General features: G+C 40.5%; 1 protein-coding gene across 8 annotated transcripts in view; it reads left to right on the plus strand.

Moving 5' to 3' along the window:
* Cdk14 (cyclin dependent kinase 14) overlaps positions 1-23,662 on the plus strand; it is a 535,385-nt gene that overhangs the window by 424,602 nt on the left and 87,121 nt on the right. For all 8 annotated transcript variants that reach the window (XM_013123504.3, XM_040735840.1, XM_040735837.1 and 5 more), the window contains one exon: positions 19,910-20,049. In XM_013123504.3, the coding sequence (XP_012978958.1) occupies positions 19,910-20,049 (140 nt within the window). The remainder of the gene's footprint in view (positions 1-19,909; positions 20,050-23,662) is intronic.

Below are 23,662 nucleotides of genomic sequence, written 5' to 3' on the forward strand. Positions count from 1 at the left end.
GTTGCATGAGTGTTTAAGAACTAGAGTGGTCCTGCCCAGTGGGCCCTTGGGCACTCTGAAAATCCTATGTATCTCCATGGCCACTAGCTACATGTAACTATTGGATAGCTTCAGATAGGACTGATGCCTTTGGTCTGAGGATTTTGTGAGATCTAACTGTTGTTAATTTCAATATTTATGAGTAGGGAGAGTGGTTACTACACTAGATGGTAGACAACAACATAACTTCTGATCAGCTCACAGCAAATGTTTAGTAGAATGTATTAGGTGGTGGATTAAGTTTTTCAGCAAGAAAGCTACTACCCAGGTTTTTATTTTCATACTTACTCATGTCTCACGTAGCTGCAGACTTAAATCCAAATCCCTAGCTCTGCCCCAGGATTTAGTTTCTCCCAGAACATCTGAGAGATTTTCATATTTCAAATTCTTCAGTTTTGTTGAATGTTGGATATATTTCTCTTGGGTATCTGGAATGGACTTTCAGAATGTGAATCCTAGTCACACTAATTCTGGGGGTGCTGGCTGACTTACAATCTAAGCCTCATCACTTATTTGAGTCTAGGCTTCCAAAGATAAAAACAGAACTTAGAGAATGTGACCAAATGTGCATAGAAGCTTAACACACATTAGCGTATTTTAGGTTGGTTGTGTGTTTATGTATGAAGCAGCTATTTACAGCAACTATACATAGGGCCTACGGTGTATGATTCTGATATAATACCAATATTCTGGAAATTTTCTTGTGAGTTCCCAAGTAATCAGATAACATACTTTTTCTTTCATGTTTTAAAATGCTCCTGTGCCTTGACAGAAAGTACATTTCTTCAGTTGACTACACTGTGCCAATATGTTGGCCTTAAGACTCCGAGAGACCTTTAGAGCTTTGGTGGATAGCACCCCACCTTCTGCTACCCCATTTACAGACATGCCTGAAAAGTCGGGCTTACCTTCAAACACCGCCTTCACGTCAGCACCCCCATCTAACCACCCTTTGAAGGTCCCGGCCCTCAGCTTCACAGCCTCCTCCATGTGAGAGGACTGTAAGGGAGGTTGGTAGTGAGACTCTTGTGTAGTAAAATCTGGGTGTCCTACACAAGGCATGAGGTGGCGAACTACAGGACGCCTGTGTTCTGGAGCAATGGCTTTCAGAGTGGCCTTCCCTGTGCAAAGCCAGATGATGCCTGGAGTTCTGAGGTTGGTCGGTTTTCTGTCTATAGCGGAGGTCATCTGCAGAAAAATCATTCTGTGAGTATCTCCATGATGTAACAACCACTTCTGAGCTACAAACAGCGTTTTGTAACTCCAGCACTTTAGAAACTTGTTATTAATGGTGCAGTCAGATGAAGGTTCATAAGGCAAGAAACTAAATAGAGAAAGATTTGAAACTAGCAGGACAGAAAGTACCCGTTCTTCATTATTCTTCATAGGGTAGGCTTAGAATAGGCTCTGTAGACTGTTGTCAAAATGTACACCTTGAGTTATGCAGCCTCATCTTGGTTTTTACTGTTCTGTGGGTAGCTGTAAGATAAAAATAAGGACATTTCTTTTTTTTTTTCCGAGACAGGGTTGCTCTGTATTGTCTTGGGGCTGTTCTGGAACTCGTTTTGTAGACCAGGCTGGCCTCTAATTCACAGAAATCCACCTGCTGAGATTAAAGGCGTGCGCCCCCAATGCCCGGCAAATAAGGACATTTCTACACAGAATACTTAACTCCATTTCTTTCTTATTGTTTGAGAATTCCATGCATACACGTAATGTGTTTTGACAAAATCTGTGCCCCGTTCCCTGCCTTTAAGTTTCTCCCCGTCTCCCCTACCACTTTATGTAATCTTTTACATATACATTTATTTATATCGTAGCCCTCCTAATTTTATTGTTTTCAGTTTTGTGTTACATGTTTGTTTAGTGTGTGTGTGGGTGGGTGTGGGTGTGGGTGTGTGTACATGCTAGGGCGTGCATGCAGAGGTCAGAAAATAACTTATGAGGATTGATTTTCTTGGAACACCTGCGTCCTAGGGATGGAGCCCAGGTTTGGTGGCCAGCTGAGCCATCTTGCTAGCCTTCTGTTTGTTGTCGTTGTTGTTTTGTGTCCTTCAGGGGGTGGTGTTGTGATTTTTTCCCCATATTAATTGTAAATTGTCCAGTGAGGTGGTTCCTGTCGCATCACTTCTGTGGAAGTATTATCCTTTGAGAAAAATGCTACAGCCCTGAAACAGTCCTCTTATATTGTCAGAGGGACCAGTTGGATTTCTGCATCCTTAAATGTAGTGGAGAACGGCATCCCAGAGCCCTGAGACCAGCAGCTGCCTTGGTTGTGGTGGGTGTGGCCGTGCCACATGAAGCTTCACCTCAGCTCACCTCTCCATAGCTGCTCCCACCTCCCCCTTAGCCGCCCCCACCTCCCCCATAGCCGCCCCCACCTCCCCCATAGCCGCCCCTCCCCCTTAGCCGCCCCCACCTCCCCCATAGCTGCCCCCACCTCCCCCTTAGCCGCCCCCACCTCCCCCATAGCCGCCCCCACCTCCCCATAGCCGCCCCCACCTCCCCCATAGCTGCCCCCACCTCCCCCATAGCCGCCCCTCACCTCCCCCTTAGCCGCCCCTCACCTCCCCCATAGCCGCCCCCACCTCCCCATAGCTGCCCCTCACTTCCACTGTAGCCGCCCCTCACTTCCCCCATAGCTGCCCCTCACTTCCCCCGTAGCCGCCCCTCACCTCCCCCTTAGCCGCCCTCACCTCCCCATAGCTGCCCCTCACTTCCACTGTAGCCGCCCCTCACTTCCCCCATAGCTGCCCCTCACTTCCCCCGTAGCCGCCCCTCACCTCCCCCTTAGCTGCCCCACCTCCACTGTAGCCGCCCCTCACCTCCCCCTTAGCCGCCCCTCACTTCCACTGTAGCCGCCCCTCACTTCCCCCTTAGCCGCCCCCCACCTCCCCCATAGCTGCCCCTCACTTCCCCCTTAGCCGCCCCCACCTCCCCCATAGCTGCCCCTCAATTCCCCCATAGCTGCCCCCACCTCCACTGTAGCCGCCCCTCACTTCCCCTGTAGCCGCCCCTCACTTCCCCCTTAGCCGCCCCTCACCTCCCCCATAGCCGCCCCCACCTCCCCCATAGCTGCCCCTCACCTTTGTCTGCAGCTGAAAATAGTTTCCGAATGTTTCCCCCACAGACACATTTTATTTTTCTGTCTTCAATTATTTTATAACCCCAAGAACAGATCTCTAATAAATTTCTCACTTACTGTGTTAGACAGGGCAGAGCCGAGGCGCACAAGAACTTACTGCGGGTTCAGAATGTAAGACAGTGTACAAAAAAAAAAAATCTCAGTGGCCAAAATATGACATTTCAATGGGGTGACTTTTTTAAAAAGCTGAACATTTTTATACTCGCCTAGCATGATCTGGTAGGGAGTCATCACATCACAGCATGAGTATTATTAAAGGGTCGCAGCGGCAGGAAGGTTGAGAACCACTGTTCTAGAGTAACAAGCGGTTATAAAATGCGGTGATTTCAGAGGGGGACTGGTACATTAAGTCAAGCAGACAGGCTATGTAGGAAGCACACTGGCTGGCCGGCTGCCATGTGAGCGCACTGGTAACAGAGAACTAGGTATAAGGTCTCCATAAACACTAGTTGCACAAGAGAGACGATTGTAGAGTGTTGAGAGTGTTGAGGGCGTAGGAGAGGAGGACTTTGGCCAGTGAAGAAAGAGGTCAGGGAATGGCCTCAAGAGTAGTCACTGGAATTTTAGTTTACTCATCCGGAAGTCTTGGAAGTTACGTTTAGTCCCAGTAATTTTGCTCTTTAGTGTTTCCCTTAAGGAAATAACTGAGTGAAGATTGGTGGCCGAAGACTCTCATGACCGATTTGTAGATTAATGCTTTTTAAAAGACTTGATCCTTGACCATTAAGACTGCTCATCATGTAAAGATGTCTACTCTCATGCTCTATCCAGGAACCTACATGGTGGAAGGAAACTACTGACCCTTGGAAGCCTTTTGCTGACCCCATACTCCACCAAAGAAATTAGAAAAAAATGCAATCAACATTTGTTTTTGAAGACTTCACACTAACTTAACAAGGGTTAAAGGGATAGGGATATGGGTTTAATATGCCATAACTTATGAGCCCAATTGAATATTATGTTAATATGTTTTTAAAAAACTACAAAAGCAGTTTTTTTAAAGTTTCCAAAAATAACCAAAATAAGAAATTGCACGCACATTACCATAATAACTATTATAATTTATTTGAACTATCACTAAAATGTTATTTACAGGATGGGCATAGTTTTGTTATGGTGGTAGAATTTTCAGGGATTTAGTTTATAATTTGTAAAAATTATTTTTATTTTTGTCATTTATAAGACAGAATCTTTATTTAACTAATATAGAGGTTTTGTGGATATGGTGGTCTGGGAAATAAATATTAGAAGTAGTTGATTGATACTGTTACTTTACTACTACTGATTTGGACATTTACAAATGGTCCAAATGGCAATTTTAGGAGCTATGTACATACACCCACAGAGAGAGAGAGAGAGAGAGAGAGAGAGAGAGAGAGAGAGAGAGAGAGAGAGAGAGAGAGAGAGAGAGAGAGAGAGTGTGTGAGAGAGAGACAGAGAGAGACAGAGACAGAGACAGAGAGAGACAGAGACACAGAGAGAGAACACATATCTTTGGTAATTATCAAGCTCAGCAGCCTCCATGGTGACTCTAGTGACATCATGGATCTTCTGATCTCACCTGCCATTGTCTGACCCACACCATACACTATCACTAAGGGTTGGTTTGGGGGGCCAGTAGTGTGTGCATTGGAACATTGGAAGCTGACTGAATACTAATTCTAAACTTTCCCTGGACTCTGACTCCTCTCTCCTCTCCTCTCTCTCTCTCTCCCCTCTCTCTCTCTCCTCTCTCTCTACTCTCTCTCTCCTCTCTCTCTCTCTCTCTCCTCTCTCTCCTCTCTCTCCTCTCTCTCTCTCTCTCTCTCTCTCTCTCTCTCTCTCTCTCTCTCTCTCTCTCTCTCTCTCTCTCTCTCTCTCTCTCTCTCTCCCCCCCCTCTCTCCCTCTTCACCTCACTGGCTCTACCACAAATCATCTACATTGAAAATGGGATGGGTCAGGCTCTCTGGCCTGAGTCAGCGCCTCCTAGATAAACTGCTCCCAGGTTTCCAACCCTCAGGGACTATGTGAGGTAGCAAATGTTTGTTGTTGTATGCAATGTGATGTAATGCCTTCAGCAAACACGGTGACACTGTGGAAAGGGTGGAGATACTTGTCTTCTCTGTCAGCATGCAATACTAATGTGTCTTTTGCCTTAAGGGTTTTTATATTGTGCGTTCCTGGGCCATGTCTTGGGCCATGTCAGGTCTGTAAGGGAATAAACATGAAGAAAGAATTCTGTAGAGTGTTAACTGCTGTCTATTTTAACTCCGTTGATTAGGACCCAAGATTCACCAAAGTTGATAGAAATTCACCATGCCTACCTTAAAGGGTGGCAGCAAAGCTTGCTTCCTGCAGGTCAGGCTGTGGACAGTGGTTCCCTTTCACTCCATTTGGCTTAAGCTTGTAAAAGGCATTAAGTGAAAAATCTGATGTATTTGTCAGGGCATTTATTGTATTACTGAGTTATATTTTCAGTTTTCAGTGAACAGTTTATTGAGAACATAAACTTTGAAGAGGTTTTGTTCAGGATTAGAGATTTTTTTTTCTTCCTTTTGGGTGAAATAATACCCCGCAAAATGAGGCCTTTTAGGAGCTATTCTGAGCACTGTTTACAGCTGAAGGACACGCTGTTCCCTTCTGGTAAGGCAGGTTTCTGCCTTCAGAAACTGCTCTGTGGGTGAGATTTGTGACTTCCAGGGCTTTGGAAACAGCTACCATTGCTATGCACTCTTTACCTCAAGCAGATGCACCTCTAAGTTATACGGTTTCTACAGAGCCTCTTATGTTCACGCTGACCATATAATCTGAGCTAAATATTTATAGCTGATCTACCCGAAACAGAAGCCATTTCTAAAGTTCACTATGGATTGATTATTTTTCATAAATGAAGGTTTAGGCTTAAATTCTCAGTCCCATCTTATCATCGAAAATAAGAATTACCCACTTAAGATGAAGTTGTGCTTTAATCGGCCACTTTGAATTCATAGAAATTGGCTAATCTGGTATAAATATCAAGAGCATCACTTGATTTAACATGCACTGGGAATTTATTATGCTTCCCTCTTGATCCCTTAAGGACTGGTGAGATGGGTGAATGGTAAGACATCTGTAATCAGTGTAAGCAAGTTACAGCTAAGAAAATGTCAATCTTCACAGCAACTCTGTGAAGCAGAGGAGGCTGTTAATCCCACAGTGATCCGCATCCAGATGGGATGATGGGAAGGTTGTGAGTCCCTTGACGCCCTGGAGGTACCAGCAGAATTCTACATGGGTAAGGCCATGTGGGTATCAAGATCTAGTGTTTATATCTCAGTGTAGAGGTGGGGGATGACTCTCAGGAAACAGCATTGTCTTTTCCAAAAATAATAGTCTGATGCAGATATAAACTCATAGAGACTGTGACAGCCTCACCAGACCTGCACAAGTTCAAACCAGCAAAATCCCAGAGGGAGAAGGGGAAGTAGACACAGCCCCCATCTTCATTACATTTGATACCAGCTGAGAAAGGGGAAGAAGATCAACTCTTTCCAATAGAATGTCACCAAGTGTGTGAATCATACTCAAGTGCAGGCCCCTTACACATAGGAATTCTTGGCCAAAATAAACTCCATGATTGTTTGTATGTGTTTTATGTTTTGGCTTGGTGGGATTTTTTTTTGTTTTTCTTTGTTTTGTTTGTTTGTTTTTGTCTTACTGGGTTTTTTTTTTGCTCCTTTGCCTTTTTTTTTTTTATAAATTTCATTTGTGTTTTGTTTTTTCTTTTTGAGAGAGAGAACATGGGCAGGGAGGAGGATCTAAGAGATGTTGGGGGGGACACAATATGATCAAAATACACTGAATGGAAAAGGTTTCATAAAAAAAGGACTAGAAATCAGTTCTGTTGTTTACACACCTTTGGTTTTAAGCATCTAAGTTTAGAACTTTCATCTAAGTATTCTACAAAGTTTAACTTTCTGATTATAGAGTTACCTATCATGTAAAATATATATTATTACAATTTTTTTCTTTTGTGTCTTCTAGTCACAGGATATAAAAACATCTTACACTTCTTCTAATGTTAACTACATTGTTAAAATACTTAACAAAAATTATAGAAACACATAGCTATTAGCCCTAAATCCAGGACCCTCTTTTAAATGTAACTTGAGACACAAATATACTGCCTGAGAGGTTTGTGTTCTCTGAGGAAAGAAAAAACATTAATACCAAAATATATTTTGGCATTATAGATGTAGAACTAAACTTTAAGTATATTTAAGTGTTTTTATATTATTATCCTGTATATGCATATATGAAATATGTATCATATATATGTATGTATTATATGTAAGATACATACTCTATAAACATACATATAGTGTTAAGTAAGTAAAACTTCACAACTCAAAGAAGATATTTCCACTTGGATTACAGACTGGGAAAGAAATTAAAGTGGATTTCCTGCAAATTAATGTTAGAAAGTAGTTAACAGGTAACTATCATAAGTGGATAGACTAATGTGTGGTCAACATTTGTGGCAGTTAAATAAAAATAAGCTTAAATACAAAGGGCCCTTACTGATAACAGTGTAACAAAAAGTTGTCAATTTTCACCATGAACTTTTTTTTTCAACATTGTGTACATCAGTGAATTTGTGAAATGTAACTGGGAGAATAGCTACATACTTGTTCTTGTTAAAGGCTATTATAATTAAGTCATAAGCTAAACAAATTTTTATTCTGTAGTGAACTTAGGCATTTGAAGGCCCAGGGAAATGGCCATTTACAAATCAAGACTGTAAACTTTGAGATAAAATTCAATGTTTTCTTTTGTCCAGCCCACTGTTCAGCAATGTAGCATAGCTTTAGAAATGGTGGTATGAAGAGGACTTTTAAGGATGTTTCCTCCCACAGAGGCTCTGATGGGAAGCATCTACATGAGCACTTTGCTTCTATGTGGAGACAGGATTGAGACCTCCATCCCACAGTTCTGTTTGGTGTTGAGAAGCACAGAGACACTGGCCCCTGTGATTGGTGTGTGGCTACTTCACATATCATGGATGTAGTTTTAAGAGGTTGGGTATTTAACTCACTGGCTACTACCCATGTTGGCATCTTCCACAGAGCCCATCGCTGTGGGAGGACTCATCACTGTGATCTTGCTTTGTGGAGAGTGTGCAGTATGTTCTTGTGGACATAGACTCCTTCACATTACTCCAAGTAGTTACGTTTGCTCATAGTTTATGGACTTCTATCTCAAAGCTGAATGGAATGCAAGTGAAGAATATTCTAGAACTTTCTGTTCTGTTCTATTTCATCTCAAGCTTTTGCATGAAAATTAGCTCTTTATTGAATGCTGAGGTTAATAATAACTAATGTAACTCTACTCATTGTGTCCAGCTTCCATGAGCAGAATCACTCAGGCATCCCAACGAAGATTAGTATATTACATGTAACATTTTACTAACAAATATATTAATAATGATAAATTAATCCTACATACTATACCCTATTTTTTCATGTCAGCTTTAGAGAACAAAATGGAGCATTCCTTCATTATTCTAAAAGCTGATCTTTCATACGTTTTGGAGGGAAGACCCTTTTGGAACCACAGTGTAAGGCAAATACCCATTTCTGCTTTGTAAGATGACATTTAAAAAACAGGGACTAGATGAGGCCTGGAGAGATGGCTCAGTGGTTAAGAGCACTGGCTGTTCTTCCAGAGGACCCAGGTTCATTTCCCAGCACCCACATAATAACTCGCCACTGTGTGTAACTGTAAAAATCTAACATCCTCACACAGACATAAATGCAGGCAAAACATCAATGTACATAAGATAAATAACTTTTAACAAGATAAAGATGCTTTTTTGAAAAAGCAAATAAGCAAACAAAAAACAGGGACCGGTTTCAACCCAATTAGAAAAGAAAGAATAAAAAGTAAAATAACATTCTCCTGGGACTATGTACTTTGAAGAGGCATTTAAAGAGCCAGGACTTGTACATAGAGTTTTTGTTGTTGTTGTTTATTTTTTTATGTTCTTGTTTCTAAGATTAAGATGAAATCTCTGAAGGTATAACCTATACTGACACACTCAGTCCTGATTAACATTCAGTCATTTCTCTTTTCAACACGGGCAGTCTTCTTTAGTCTAATGGCAGATCCTGGACTTGTCTTGCTCCCTGTTTTCAAGAAGGTGCAGTTCCTGCTAGCTTTGTGGCAGATGGGTGCAAGGGTGAATGGAGAGAAACTGAAGGTAGTGTTTGATCTGTTCCTGGGAGGCAGGGGAAATTCTGGCAGGCCAGTGTTAACCCTACAACGTCTACTTCTTAATCAAGGTCTTCTCAGGTTAAAGGTTATACAATGTTACATCTAGAGCATTGATGAATGTTTGCCCTTCCTTCTGAGTCTTGTTTTGGAGGCACAAAATCACCCATGCAAAAATTAGAGAAAATGCTGCCTGCTATTGGTGGTCCAAATCTAAGGCTATTTTTTCACTTCTCAGGTTATCTTCTTTCATGATTAGAAAATTCAAGTAAAGAGAGAGAGACAGAGAGAGGGAGAGAATGAGAGTGGCAGGGCAAGCTAAGAGGAATGCAGAGCTGTCAGTGTGACTTAAGTATCAGTATAGCGTTAATTTCAATTTTCTTGAAAGTTACTCATCATATAAGACTCTGTTCACACACATGTAAGCTCCAGGTTGGATAAGAATTATTTCTGATCATTTTAACTTACGAGTTTTCAATTCCTGAGATTTTCCCCCAAAGAATTCCTACAAACAGCATTGTCTTATTCTTTTTAGAAATATGAATATGAACTAACCAGCAAGATGGTTCAATGGGTAAAGGCTCTTGCTACCAAGTCTGAGGACCTGAGTTTGATCCCTAGGACCCACATGGTAGAAGTAGAGATCCCTCTCGTTGTCTTCTGACTACCAAATATGTCCAAAGGTCATCTTGGTACTGAGTACCTAACTTCCTGTTCCTCCACCAATCAATCAACCGATCAATCAATCAATCAATCAATCAATCAATATTAAAAATTAACATGGAATGAACATCCCCACACACCTGCTGGGTTTCTCTGACCCTTTATAACTTTCACTGAGGCTCACTGAGTACAGCCTTATCAACCTGATAGACAGAACAATCTCTGTCAGCCAGAGGTAGATGGAGAGGTCAAGCACTCTGTGTGGTAAAAGAAGAGCTACTCAAGTCAACTTCACATGAGCAGCTATTGAGCCTACATAGAGGACACCTGAAAGAGTTGATTTGGAAAGAGGAAGTCAGGGCACAAGGAAACATCAACTTAGTGATTACTCCAGGGATAAGGATGTAAAAATTACAACTATAGATGACTTTATAGTGAGTAATTAAACTGTGAGGTATGTGTATGTATTTGTGTATATGTGTCTACATAACTGTGGATTCTGTTTGCTAACACTAGAAATTACCTGCAATGCTACCTAAAGTACATCTATTCAAATTCACAGGTGCATCAAGAAGCAAAAATCTCTAGTAGGACAAAGAATAAAGGAAAAAGGGAGACCAGAGTAATGAGCTTGCAGTTTCCTTGGAGTCATTGCCTAAAACAGAAAACACTGCTGTGGGCCTGAGAAAGTTAGGACCTAGGGATTGAGAGTTCCCACAGAAACTGAAGGTGCTCAAGACATAGGGATGGACTTCAGATATATAATTCAGCTTCAGCAACAGACTGCATTTTTTATTTTTAAAAACAAAGAAACAACAATATCAACAACAACAAAAAACCTGCTTCTAGAAAAAAGAAACTGCAAGAAAAGAATGTTGTGTCAGTTTTCCCTCTACATAGAGATGAAAAAGTCTCCCCTGAGAGTTCCTACAGACTTGGCCTAAATTTACACAAATTATGGGTTTCAAAAGCCAGCAACATGAATCTGTAAAGTCTGTGGGTTCTGAGGGAGCCCTGGGGCTCTTGAAAAGAGTCAAAGAAAATCCCCATGGAGAAACAGATTCTCAATCCCTGCTCCCAGGAATCCCCCTGATCACCAGCATGCAGGCAGGCGCTCTCAGACAGCGTTACACACAATTAGAGAAAAATCATTTGGACTGAGAATCAATGGCAAAAGAAACTGGATTAAACTCTCTCCTGACTCACAACTTCAGTTATTGAGAATTGTCAGATATGTTTGAATGAAAAGTGGCGCTGAGGTGATTACTTAGCAGAAAAAAAGGGAGCAACAGATTAAAAATGTGGATGAGCGAATACAGATGTTGAAAACTTAGTGCGGTGGCATTGTACAACAGTTAGAAATGTGGAGAGAGAATTCTGAAAGGGTTAAAACTGGGACAGTTTTGCTAGATTTGATGGACATGGAATTCTGAAAACTATGGAAGCTAAACGTATATATCAAACTCATGAAATAAATAGGTAAAGCAACCATTGAATTTTGTAAAGGTAGCAAAGAACATCTTAAACAGGAGAAGGAAGGTGATTTAATAATTTAGTAAGCATAGGTGAGGTAATAATATAATACCATCAGCAGCAATAATAGCATCTAATAGGCATCATTTTAAGAAAGTAGAAAATAAAAGTAAATATCAGACAACAATTATATGGAAGATGAGACTAGTGCCATTAGAATTAGTGTATTCTAATTTCTTTTGAATTATTTGGCAGACAAGTAAAGATTACTCCAAACCTTAATTAATAGTCAAATTTCCTCAATTTATAGCCAAATTTAAATGCTTCAAAGCTAAGGAATGGTGAAGTTTCTTCTGATACTTCTTTGATGGTAAAAGCTAGACTTTTCTAGCAAAAGCCATTTGGTTGCTGTACTTGGTTGATTCTGCAGCTTTTGTTACAGATTTGGGAAGTATCTGAAGGCCAAAAGGAGATTGTCACCAGGCATATATTGTGATTCTTATGCAAAAACAAAAACAAAAAAACACCAAAAAACCAAAGTGCCTCATAGAAATTCATTGCTGTCTCACCAAGAAAAGTACTTAATGTTATAGCTAGAGCAATAAGACAACTAAAGAAGATCAAGGACATACAAATTGGAAAGGAAGACATCAAAGTATCACTATTTGTAGATGATATGATGGTATACATAAAGAGGATGAAAAGATCACCCAGGCCCATTGATCTGTAGGATTAACGGTAAAAATGGCCATTCTACCAAAAGCAATCTAAAGATTCTATGCAATCCCTATCCAAATTCCAACAGAATTACTTATAGACCTTGAAAGAACAATATTCAGCATTACATGGAAAACCAAAAAAGCAAAGATAGCTAAAAACAATCTAATAAAATAGAAGAACTTCCAGCAATATCACCTTCCCTGGTTTTAAGCTGTACTATAGAGCTGTAATGATAAAAACCACATAGTATTGGTATAAAAACAGAAACACTGATCAATGGAATCTAATTGAAACCTGGATGCAAATCTACACACCTATGGACATTTGTTTTTTTTTATAAAGAAACCAGAAATATACAAATATACAGGTGGGGCATCTTCAACAAATGGTGCTGGTCGTTATGAATATTGGTATGTAAAGAATGCACATAGATCCATATCTGTTACCCTGCACAAAACTCAAGTCCAAGTGGATCAAAGACCTCAGCTTAAATCCAAATACACTGAACCTGATAGAAGAGAAAGTGAGGAATAGCCTTGAACACATTGGCACAAGAACAGAGCACCAGTGGGGCAGGAACTATGATCAATAATTCATAAATGAGACCTCATGAAACTGGAAAGTTTCTGTAAGGCAAAGGATAACATCAATAGGCCAAAATTTGGCAGAGGGCTAATATCCAAAATATATAAAGAACTCAAGAAACTAGACATCAAAAAGCTAAATAATTCAACTTTAAAATGGAGTACAGATCTAAACAAAGAATTCTGAACAGAGGAAACTCAGATGTTCAACATCTTTGGCCATCAGGGAAATACAAATCAAAATGATTCTGAGATTCCATCTTAGGCCTATGAGACTGGCTAAGATCAAAAACACATCAAGGATGTGGAGCAAGGGGAACACTCTTCCATGGTTGGTGGGAATGCAAACTTTTACAGCTACTTTGGAAATTGATATGGCTGTTTCTCAGAAAATTGGGAATCAAGACTGAGCTATACAACTCCTGTGCATATACACCATCCTCTCGCAAGGACACTTAGTCAATTATGTTCATAGCAGCTTTATTTATAATAGCCAGAAATTTGAAACAGCTTCTATGACCCTCAACAGAAGAATGGATAAAGAAAATGTGGTATATTTACACAATGGAATATTAGTCAGCTGTTAAAAGACATGACATCATGAAATTTGCTGGCAAATGGATGAAACTAGGAAAAAAAATCATCCTAAGTGAGGTAACCTAGACCCAGAAATACAAACATAGTATGTACTCACTTATAAGTGGATGCTATCTATAAAGTAAAAGATATTCATGCTACAATCCATATACCCAGGGGGGCTAAGTAAAAAAGAAGGCTTAAGGAGGAATACTTGGGTCTCCCTGGGAAGGAGAAATGGAATAGATTTTATGGGTAGGCTGGAGGTGGACAGGAGGGAGAAAATACTGGGAGAAATGACTGGAATCGAGGTGGGCATTTCAGGGACAAAGTGGAAACCCAGTGCAATGGAAACCCCATGGAATCCAAGACAGTAACCCTAGCAAAGTCTCTTAGTAATGGGGGACACAGAGACTGAACCAGCCATCTTCTGTTATCAGGCAAGGCCTCAAGTGGAGGAGTTGGACATCTACCCAGTCACAAAACCTTTGACGTACATTTTGTACTTTGTCTTGCCTACAGAGTGTTTTGGGAGTAGAGCCTATCTGAATCATCATTAAAGAGACCAGAGAGACTTTATCCAGCAACCAAAGGGAGCAGGTGCAGAGTCCCACAGGCAAACCTTGGGGTGGGGGAGCTTGTGGAGTCCTTTGGGATAGAGAGAGAGAGAGAGAGAGAGAGAGAGAGAGAAGGGCTCAGAGGAACCAGAGGGGTCAGGGGCACCAGGAGAACATGGCAGACAGAATCAAGTGATGGGGGCTCTTACGGGGCTTGCAGAGGCCAGGGAGCCTGTGGGGATCTGACCTAGGTCCACTGCATATGTTTCCACTGAATAGCCTGGTCTTCTTGTGGGACTCCTAACAGTGGCAGCAGGGGCTGCCTCTGACTCTTTTTCCTACTTAATGGAACCCTTTGCTTCCTACTGGGTTGCCTTATCCAGCCTTGACGTGATGGTGTGTACCTGGTTTTATTTATTATTAATTTATTTATTTATTTATTATTAAATCTTCTTGCTTTGCCATGTTTGGTTGATGTCTGTGGGAGGCTGGCTCTTTTCTGAAGGGAGGCAGGGGTGGGGGTTGAGGGTGGGGAGTGGCGGGTGGATCTGGGAGAGAGCAGAGGTAGGGGAAGAGACTGGGGGAGGGAGGGAAACTGTAATATGTGAGAGAAGAATTTAAAAAATTAAAATGTAAAAAAATCTTAGCAATCAACCCAAATCGCCTTAATTAAACTAATTTAGACTTAAAAAAATAATCACTGCTGCCTTTGGACATTCATTCTCTTTCTGTTAATTCAACTTCACAGGCTCTCGGGATGAGTTACATTAAGTTCCTTTACAATATTTCTGCACACTGTATTCAAGCTTCTTTCTAAATGTCCCCTTGAGAGTTCTTTCACATAGCGAGTCGCAGCTTGTGAAGTCATACACAGGACAATCCCGTCAGCGTGACCTTAAGTAAACTTAGAGTAAACCGGAAATGCATGGTGCTACCATGATGCGAGCATGTGTGAAGCAAGTGCCAACGCTGCTTTCCTGAGAGGGAAGGCGCCAGTTCAGGACTGGCCAGAGATCAGACTGTCAGCGGCAGGCTGTGACTTAGAAACTGATCATTGTTCTGCTGTCGTGGGTTGTGTAGACCTTAGGAGGGTTTCACTGTTTGCTGTTACTGAAGATGGGGTAGAGTTCTGGATATTAAGGTGGGGTGGAACTTAGCATTTGCATTTGGAGAAGTACTGTCCTAAAGGACAACTGTATGCTTAGACACAGTTGGCACAGGAAAAAGTATGGAAACCAATAAAACTGCCTTCTACTTCCTTTGAAAAGAAAGAAGACAGGATCAGCTTCATCATACAGAGTAAGCCCAATGGAGCCTCTATAGGCATGTTGGTAGGCAGTGTCCCATACCTATAGCTCAAAAGAATCCCAGCTTAGCAAGTACGTCTCCTTTCTGTCCAGCACCTAAGGTGTGCTTGGCATTTGTATCAGCTGGCTCTTCTGAAATCAGCAGTACTGGTGACATCTCTAAGCTGTTTCCATGTCAGAACCATGTCACTATAGGAGCCATTTAGGGAGGTTGGATAAATGAATGATGAGCAGAATCATGGAGCTTTTGTCATCTCTCAGAACTGGAATTGTGGAATACAAACAGCTCTAGAGCTGCGATTTATCCCCCAGTTATTTCAAACTCAGGCAGTAGGGTATTGACTGTATTGACTATTTGTCTTTTGTTCTTTCTTCATGTCTGCCATGCATGAAACAGTGCACAACAAAATTGTGTAGCCATTGATTTTGTTGGTCAACATCCAAGCCTTATGGTTTCTTAATGTCTTTCTATAAATTTTATTTTATGTTATTATAAAAACCACTATTTTGAAAAAAATCACGAATCTCTAGTTAAAAGGTTCATGTTAAGTCCACATTATGTACAAGCATACATCTTTAATATTTCAGGCAAAAAAATGTAGTGTTTGCCCTTTAGGGTACATCGTGAACCAGAAAGCCTGAAGAATGACTTGAAGTGAGCTACTAAGTATTTTTTAGCACAATATATTTGATTTTCCAAGGTGTATGACTTTAAGCTTTAAGTGTTTTTTTGTTTTGTTTTTGTTTTTTGGTAGGCATGTTCAATGGTTGTATGTATTTGTTTTGAAACAGGATTTCACCTGGCTTCCGTGGAACTCATATATAGACCATGATTGCCTCCAACTCACAGAGCTCTACCTACTTCTGCTTCTCAACTATTGGGATTAAAAGCGTGTACTACCACACCCAGTTTTAAAGTGTAGCTCAGGTTGGCCTTGTACTCCTACCCCTGCCTCTTTGATATAGCCTACCCCCATAAGCATGTGGCACCACAACCGGCAATAATTCTTACCATTAAATTATTAAGTTTTATGAAATATTTTTCATACCTATTGAAAGTTACTTGTCAATTATTTTGGAAGCAAGTGTGCTTTAATTTCTTCTCCTTAAAATTTCTTTTATAAAAAGAGGAGATTCTGAATTAAAATTAATTAAGAACACACTTAAAACTTTACATGCCAGATGATCTGTATAACTTAATATCTGCATATTTTATAAATTGTATAGTCAATAAAATTGTAATGTATATTGATATTACTTCAAGCATAGATGTGTGATCAGATTTTTGGTTTTTTGTTTTTCATCATCTTACGAAAATTTACTGCAAGATCTTAAACATCTAAGGAAATAATGACACCTTTTTAAAAAAGAAAAAGAGTTAAGAGTAGCTGCTAACACACAGAAGAGCATTTAAATATTTCATAGAACACTTAAACAGAGGGTAGAAATCCTGAATTTCACATTCAATTTGGAAGAAAGTAGGAAAAGAAAAAGGCATAGGAGGTAAGATAACAATGCAAAATTACCCTGATAGCAGCGATTCCAAATGTGCCAATACTTAAAAATATGAATAGACTAAACTTTCTTCTTAAAACGCAGGGATTGCAAGCCGGGCGGTGGTGGCGCACACCTTTAATCCCAGTACTCGGGAGGCAGAGGCAGGCGGATGTCTGTGAGTTTGAGGCCGGGCTGGACCGACAGCCTCCAAAACAATACAGAGAAACCCTGTCTCATAAAAAACAAAACAAACAAACAAAAAACCCACAGGGATTGCTTGAGTGCATGAAAATTAAGCCCATCTATGTAATATACATACATATATATATATACACACACATATATATGTATATATATTATATATATAAGAGCAGGCAGGTTTCAAAAAGTGTCAGAGAATACTAATCCAAAGGCACAGGCACATGCAGTCATTAAATTAATGAGAGAAAAAGTGAACTTTAGCTTAGAATGTCTTATTAGATGTAGAAAAGATCATTTGAGGATGAAAGTCTTACTTTATGTGTAAAGTGTACCATTGCTAGAATGTTATGCATTTAATTACCAGCCTTGCACAGCATAAAATAAACACTAATGAGTGTGTAGGAAGATATGAAAATATGCCATCATTATAGCACTCTGGTAAGGTAAACAGGTGGCTTCAGACAAAACTTATGGGCCATGGTAGGATGTCTCACACAACCCAGAAGAGTCAGTGATGGAAACTGTGCTACTAAACTGCATGGGGAAAAATGAGACAAAGCTGGTTCTTGAAGCGAAACTGGGAAAGTAGCAAAATGTTCAAACCAGAGTTTTATTTATAAATCTAATTTTGTGCATAAGTTTGATATAACAGCCAAAATTTATTTCATAGATATTATTTAAAATATAATTAACTTGGATGGGAAGAATGAGATTGTCTGATATTGGTGTATTCCTTAAATTTATGTATAATTCATTATATCTAAATGCAATCAAGAATCTACTGCAAAAACAGAGGCACAACTGTAAGCGCAATGTTCTTCAAAGCATTGAGCCATGCCTCAAGTATACACATAGCTCTTGGAAGTGGCACCTCACATGGTTCGTCCATGTTATTCCTTAGATTAGAAATAATATGTGAAGCCAGACATGGTAGTTCTTGTCTCGTGTACTTAATCCCAGCACTTTGGGAAGCTGAAGCAGGAAGATGGTCATGAGTTCAAGACCAGCTTTGGCTACAGAGTGAAGGACAAGCCAGCCTGGACTGCACATGGAGATCCTATCTTAGAAAACCAAAAAGAAAAAGAAAATGCTGTGCATTGCTTTGCATCTTACACATTTACAGTCATGAATTTAGTGCTGGATACTGCATACCAAATAGTGTTACCACTGGTTTCTTTGTGTATACAAGATATAGTAACATGGGGTTTGGGGTGATTGACACATTCTTTCTTCTTTTAGTAAGTGATATTCATTTAATTTGTCCAAAATTGTGCCAAGCTCCAAACTAGTATCTGATTCTAGTCTGGCTTGATTGCTCTATTTTATCAAAGTGATATAAAATTGATAGGAATGGAACGTTTGCTGTGGTGATATATAAATAGTGCTCTTGATGTAATCATGTCTTTATTGTGAAGACTGTATATTTCAAGCTTGATTTTCAGAAATACTAATGGCAACTTTGTGAGCATGAGAAGGTCCAGAGACGGGAAGATATAGTGTTGGTGATTTGGAGCATCTGTAATGGAGAGGAGGGCCTTGAGAATGCCTCATTTTCTTGTGGACAAATGTCTCTCAGCCAGAGACACTTAAAACCAGTCCCCAGCTCTGTCCGTAAAGGAAAGGACAATTAAAGCGAACATGTTGCAGTGATGGATCATTCCTGAAGATAGGAGGATTTAGCGAGGTCTCATAGACCAGTCTGCCCGTGCTCTACTCTGTCCTCTCTACTGAAGGCTATCCCCTCCTTTCCCCCGTCCACAGCTCCCTCCTAGCAGCTTTGCCTTCAAACTACCGAGATACTTGAGTGCCATTCTGGTGCTTAAGGAAGGGCATCTGCTGCTAATGGCATGCCCTGTAACTTCAAGACTTTTAAAAATACTCCCAGAGCAGCGTGGCCCTGAGCCTCGCCTGGCTGCCTCGAGGGTAGGTGCAGTTAGCATTGCTTGCAGAAACACAGGGGTCCCTGGCTAAAAGCCTTTGGAGAACATGACTTGCTTCATTGAGCAATCCACCACCATTTCCTACCTACTTTCCACACTGTCAAATGGGGGTAGTTTCCTTGTTGGACTGTAAGAACTATGAGCATGAGAACAGCGCCTGAGAAAGTGCCTGCCAAATGCTCTACTCCCCGTAAAGGGGCTATCATCGGTGTTTTGTTAATTATCCGTGTCTGATTGCTCTGACCAGCAGAATCGTTTCCATGAAAAGCAAAACTGGGCTGGCTGAGCATGGCTGCCACCCGTTGGAAAGCTTATACCACATCAAAGGCCTCTATCCTTTTCTCCAATAATCTTGAGACACATACCCTCTATCTACTGTTGTTTTAAAGGTCATCTTGAATTGATTCTGCCCCGTATCATTTAAGCATATCTGTTTGCTAACCTGGATGCTCGTATCAGAATGGCTGGCATTTGCCAGGACACTTGCTTCGGTAATTTTATATTTCAGGCAAGAAAATACAAATTCTTAGAGGAAAAGTAATTTTAGTAACTAGAGACTGTAATAGCAGCTCTATTTTAATTCTCCTAGTTATTTGGTATTAATTTCCTATAAATGCATCCATATGTGCATGCTGTACAAAGATTCTATGAATAAATGCTGGCAACTATTTGATAAACTGTCTTCTCTAATTTTCTACTTCTGGGCTTACTTTCATCCATTCTGAAATAATCAGTACTTTGCTTACAGTCAAAATATTTTCATCCAACAATGCCTAGCATATATAGAGAAAAGGTCAGTTTGGAATAACAGATACTGAAAGGACACATATGCATTTGGTTTGTTTATTTCAGCAGGTAATTTAAGTTATTTTGTGGCCAGGAATCAACTGAAGTACATAAAACATGGCATAAGCCTGAGGTCCTATTTAGTGGATCTCTTCTTTGGTCTGATTTCTCTATTTTTGCTTGTGTTTTTAGGCTCAGCTATGTAAATCATGCTGAAGATCTGGCTTCCAAGCTTCTACAGTGTTCCCCAAAGAACAGGCTATCTGCACAGGCTGCCTTGAGCCACGAGTATTTCAGCGATCTGCCCCCGCGGCTATGGGAGCTGACTGATAGTGAGTAGGATGCATCTGCAGCATCCAATCAAAGCACTTTGTCATCAATGTGTAGCACAAGTATAGGCAGATGGGCTCGTTCATGCGTGCATAAGCATATACATAAGCATAAGGTTGTGTGTGTGTGTGTGTGTGTAGAGAGAGAGAGAGAGAGAGAGAGAGAGAGAGAGAGAGAGAGAGAGAGAGGTGATTGCTCAAGCCAGAACGGGGATTGTGTGTATATATATTTATTGGAGTCCTGCCATTCAATTGCGAGCTTACCAGACACAGAAAGAAAATGGATTCATTTTTTGCTATCTCTGCTCTGCAGTCTGCAGCTGCACGTCTTTGTATTTGATTATGTGTGTGTCCAAAAAATGATCTGAGCAGTCATAAAGGCAAAGGGAAATATGATTTACATATTTAGTGCTTTCCTCATACAGGGCTATTTTAACTGGCTGCAGTACACAGAGGAAAAATGATTCATTTCTGTTTGATTTTCAGAGACCATCGTGGTTGTAACAATAACCTTAAAGAGCACTGTTAGGCAGTGAGCTAAGAACAGAGCCGCCGATTGGCTAATGCACTGAGATGACATGTGAGAACTGAAGACATGTAATTCATTGTAACTACACATGCTCTTGGTATTTGTGCAGACAGCTCTTCTCTAGATCTTTTCAAAACAAAACACATTCCTGGGTGGCTTTTTGTTTTGTTTTTACAAAAGTGCTCATATTTGCACAGGCTTTTTCAATTACATTTAAAGTATTTGGGGAAGGATTTATGGCTGGGTGGATCTCAGCTTTCTTCCCAAGTGTGAAACAGAATTCTTGTGAAATTTTGAAAAGCACTGTGGCAGCAATAGGAATATTTTTATTCAGCGGGTGATATGTTTTTTTCAAAGACCCATTAGAGATATTTCTTAACATAGTTTCCTGATTGCCTTAAAAATAACATACAGCATAGATGCATAAATATTTATAATACACTTATTAATTCTTGCACATACAGCACTTATAGTAGACATGAGGTTACTTTCTTTGTCACTAGGGGTTTTTACTGCCCCTGCAGTATTGGATTCTCCATAGCAAACAGTCACAGTCACCCTTTATTTTGGAATTAAATCCTAAGTAACAACCCCCTTGAGCCTTCTTAATCTAAATTATATATCTCAACATAATATATATGCATGTATACTATACATATATGTATCTATCTCACATTTATTCCTATCCATGTCTGTGTTGCCCTGAGGTAACTATGGATGTAGTGGCCTGATGCTCTCCTTATGCTTACAAATCTTCATTAGTACTTCTGTTGTTCCCATACTGATTTCCTTTATCAGCCATCTTACTTCCCTCCTAAAGATCTACCGTTTATTGTAACAGTGATCCCAAACCTTAAAAGACAATTCAAGGTTAAAACCTATGAAAAAAGACCACAGAGTAATGAATAGATCTTGCATGTCCCTATGCTGGGAAGGAAACAAGGTACAATGGGATCATTGGTTTACAGCTGCCTGAACTTCAGAACTGAGCGTTCTTTTCCCCCATGCAGTACAACCTCCACCTTGATCTCACCCCTCCTTGGAGACATCTCAATCCCAGCCAACTTGATGATTGAGTTTAAGCCAGATTTTGAGGGTCTGTGGATTCTGAATTCTGTGGTAGTACTTTCCTGTTAATAGGGACTTATTACCCACTTGCCACTTAGTTTATCAGCCAGTGGTTAAATCCAGTTTCTGTAAGGGAGTAAATGCCTACACATTATCACCGAGCAGCAGACTGCCAGCCGAGACAGCCTTGTCCCCATCATTAACAAGTACAATGTATGCAGAACACCAGAGGGGAATTAAAACCACAAAAAATACCTCAGGGTGGTATTTTTAATATGAGAATTTAATTTGTAATTTCACAGATTAAGAATTTTGGCTGCATTAATCCCTTTATCAGCTCACAGCAGGCCATTTGCAGAAGCATAACCATAAGGCGATATTCATTGGCAGAAACACGTCTCTGCATAACGTTAGACATCAGGAGCAGTGAAACCTTTTGAAGGGGGGAGAATAAAGATGAAAAATCATTATATTTTTAAAGCGAGATTCTACTAAATGCCTCCGGTAACAATTTTGAGTTACAGAAATGCTGTTTCTGTGTCTAGAAGATAATCATTATGAAGGATAAATCTATTCGCAAGAAAGGACAATCCCAGTATTAAGTACTATAGTCATTTCCATTTAGAACAACGTGGCTGCCCTTGTAAACATGTTTACAAAACAAAGAATCCCCAGACTTATGTGACTTTGGGAATTAGGCTTGTGTGACTCTTGTCTGAGTTAGTATTCAGCTGACTGTACTCAGAAATTCTTGACATTCTTCAAATTAAACTTCAGATTAGTGTAGATTTTTGTAAAGCACACTGTCTAACAAATGGCAGAATTTGTGACAGCAACAGACCCCCTCGTGTTTTCCCTTTCAAGGGAGTTTGGGGGAGGATGGGCCTGTCAAGAAGTACTACAGAACCAACAAATTGATGTGACCACAGGTGGTTGTGCAGGTTCACCAATTCCAGGAGCCTAGCTGTCTTGGTCAACTCACATGGTCATCAGGAAATAGCATAGGGTGGGAGACTGAGACCATAGATGTTTATTGTCACAGTTCCCAGGGATGGACAGTTGAAGATGAAGATGCTGGCTGATTCTCTTCCTTGAAAGGGCTGTCTTCACGGCTGTCAGAGATCCAGCCTGCTTGGGCCTTACAGGGTAGAGAGAACGTTTCTCTGTTCTTCTTATAAAGCTACTAATCCCATCATGAGGACCACCCTCTTCCTGAGGTCATCCAAGCTTCATCACCTCCCAAAGGTCCCATTCCCAGACACCAACACAGTGGGGCTGGGCATTAACGTCAACTTGGAAGAGGACACAATTAATGCTACAAAGATCTTAGTCTCTGATGACTCATAGCAATTTTCAGAAGCATGTCTACAAAACAAACAAACAAGGCAGAAAGTGAAAAGTGAAACAAGTTAAAAGGGGAATATTGGTCTCCAGCCTTGACCTCCATTGATTAATCAGACCCTGTGGTTGTACACCCACATAGGTGTGAGAATCAATGTCAGTGGATCTGGTTGGGCCTCATAGGGAAGTGACCACCAGCGAGCAGATAATAGGCCTGATAAGGCTGATCTGGATTCACCAGGAACAGGTGTAGGAAGTGTCCAAGGCAAAGTGTGTTATGGATGGCCAAGCCCTGATGGTGGTGTAAGCTCAGCTGGCTTCTCAAAACGGTCACTGAAGAATTAGAACATTTGTTGTAGTCACCCAATGAGAAAATTTAGAAGTGAAGTATTAATGCCACCAAAGTAGGAAATAGAATAAACACATCAAGAAAAGTAATTGTACAGTTGCCTAGGGATCTGCCTGATAGTTAAAGCTGACCAAGGATGGTGACAGTGTCACTTTCCTCCTGTCCCCAAACCCCAGCAGCCTTGCTCTACTTCTTCACAAAGATTTAATTGCAGGGAAATAAATAGAAGGTTGATGTAGAAGAAATTCATTACTTTCCTGAAGCACACCACAGGGCATTCTCCTGTGTATACTATCAAGTTACATAAATAATTGAAGCTGAACTATCCT

Source organism: Mesocricetus auratus, unplaced genomic scaffold, assembly GCF_017639785.1.
Source record: "Mesocricetus auratus isolate SY011 unplaced genomic scaffold, BCM_Maur_2.0 Super-Scaffold_100051, whole genome shotgun sequence".
NCBI classification, from domain to species: Eukaryota; Metazoa; Chordata; class Mammalia; order Rodentia; family Cricetidae; genus Mesocricetus; species Mesocricetus auratus.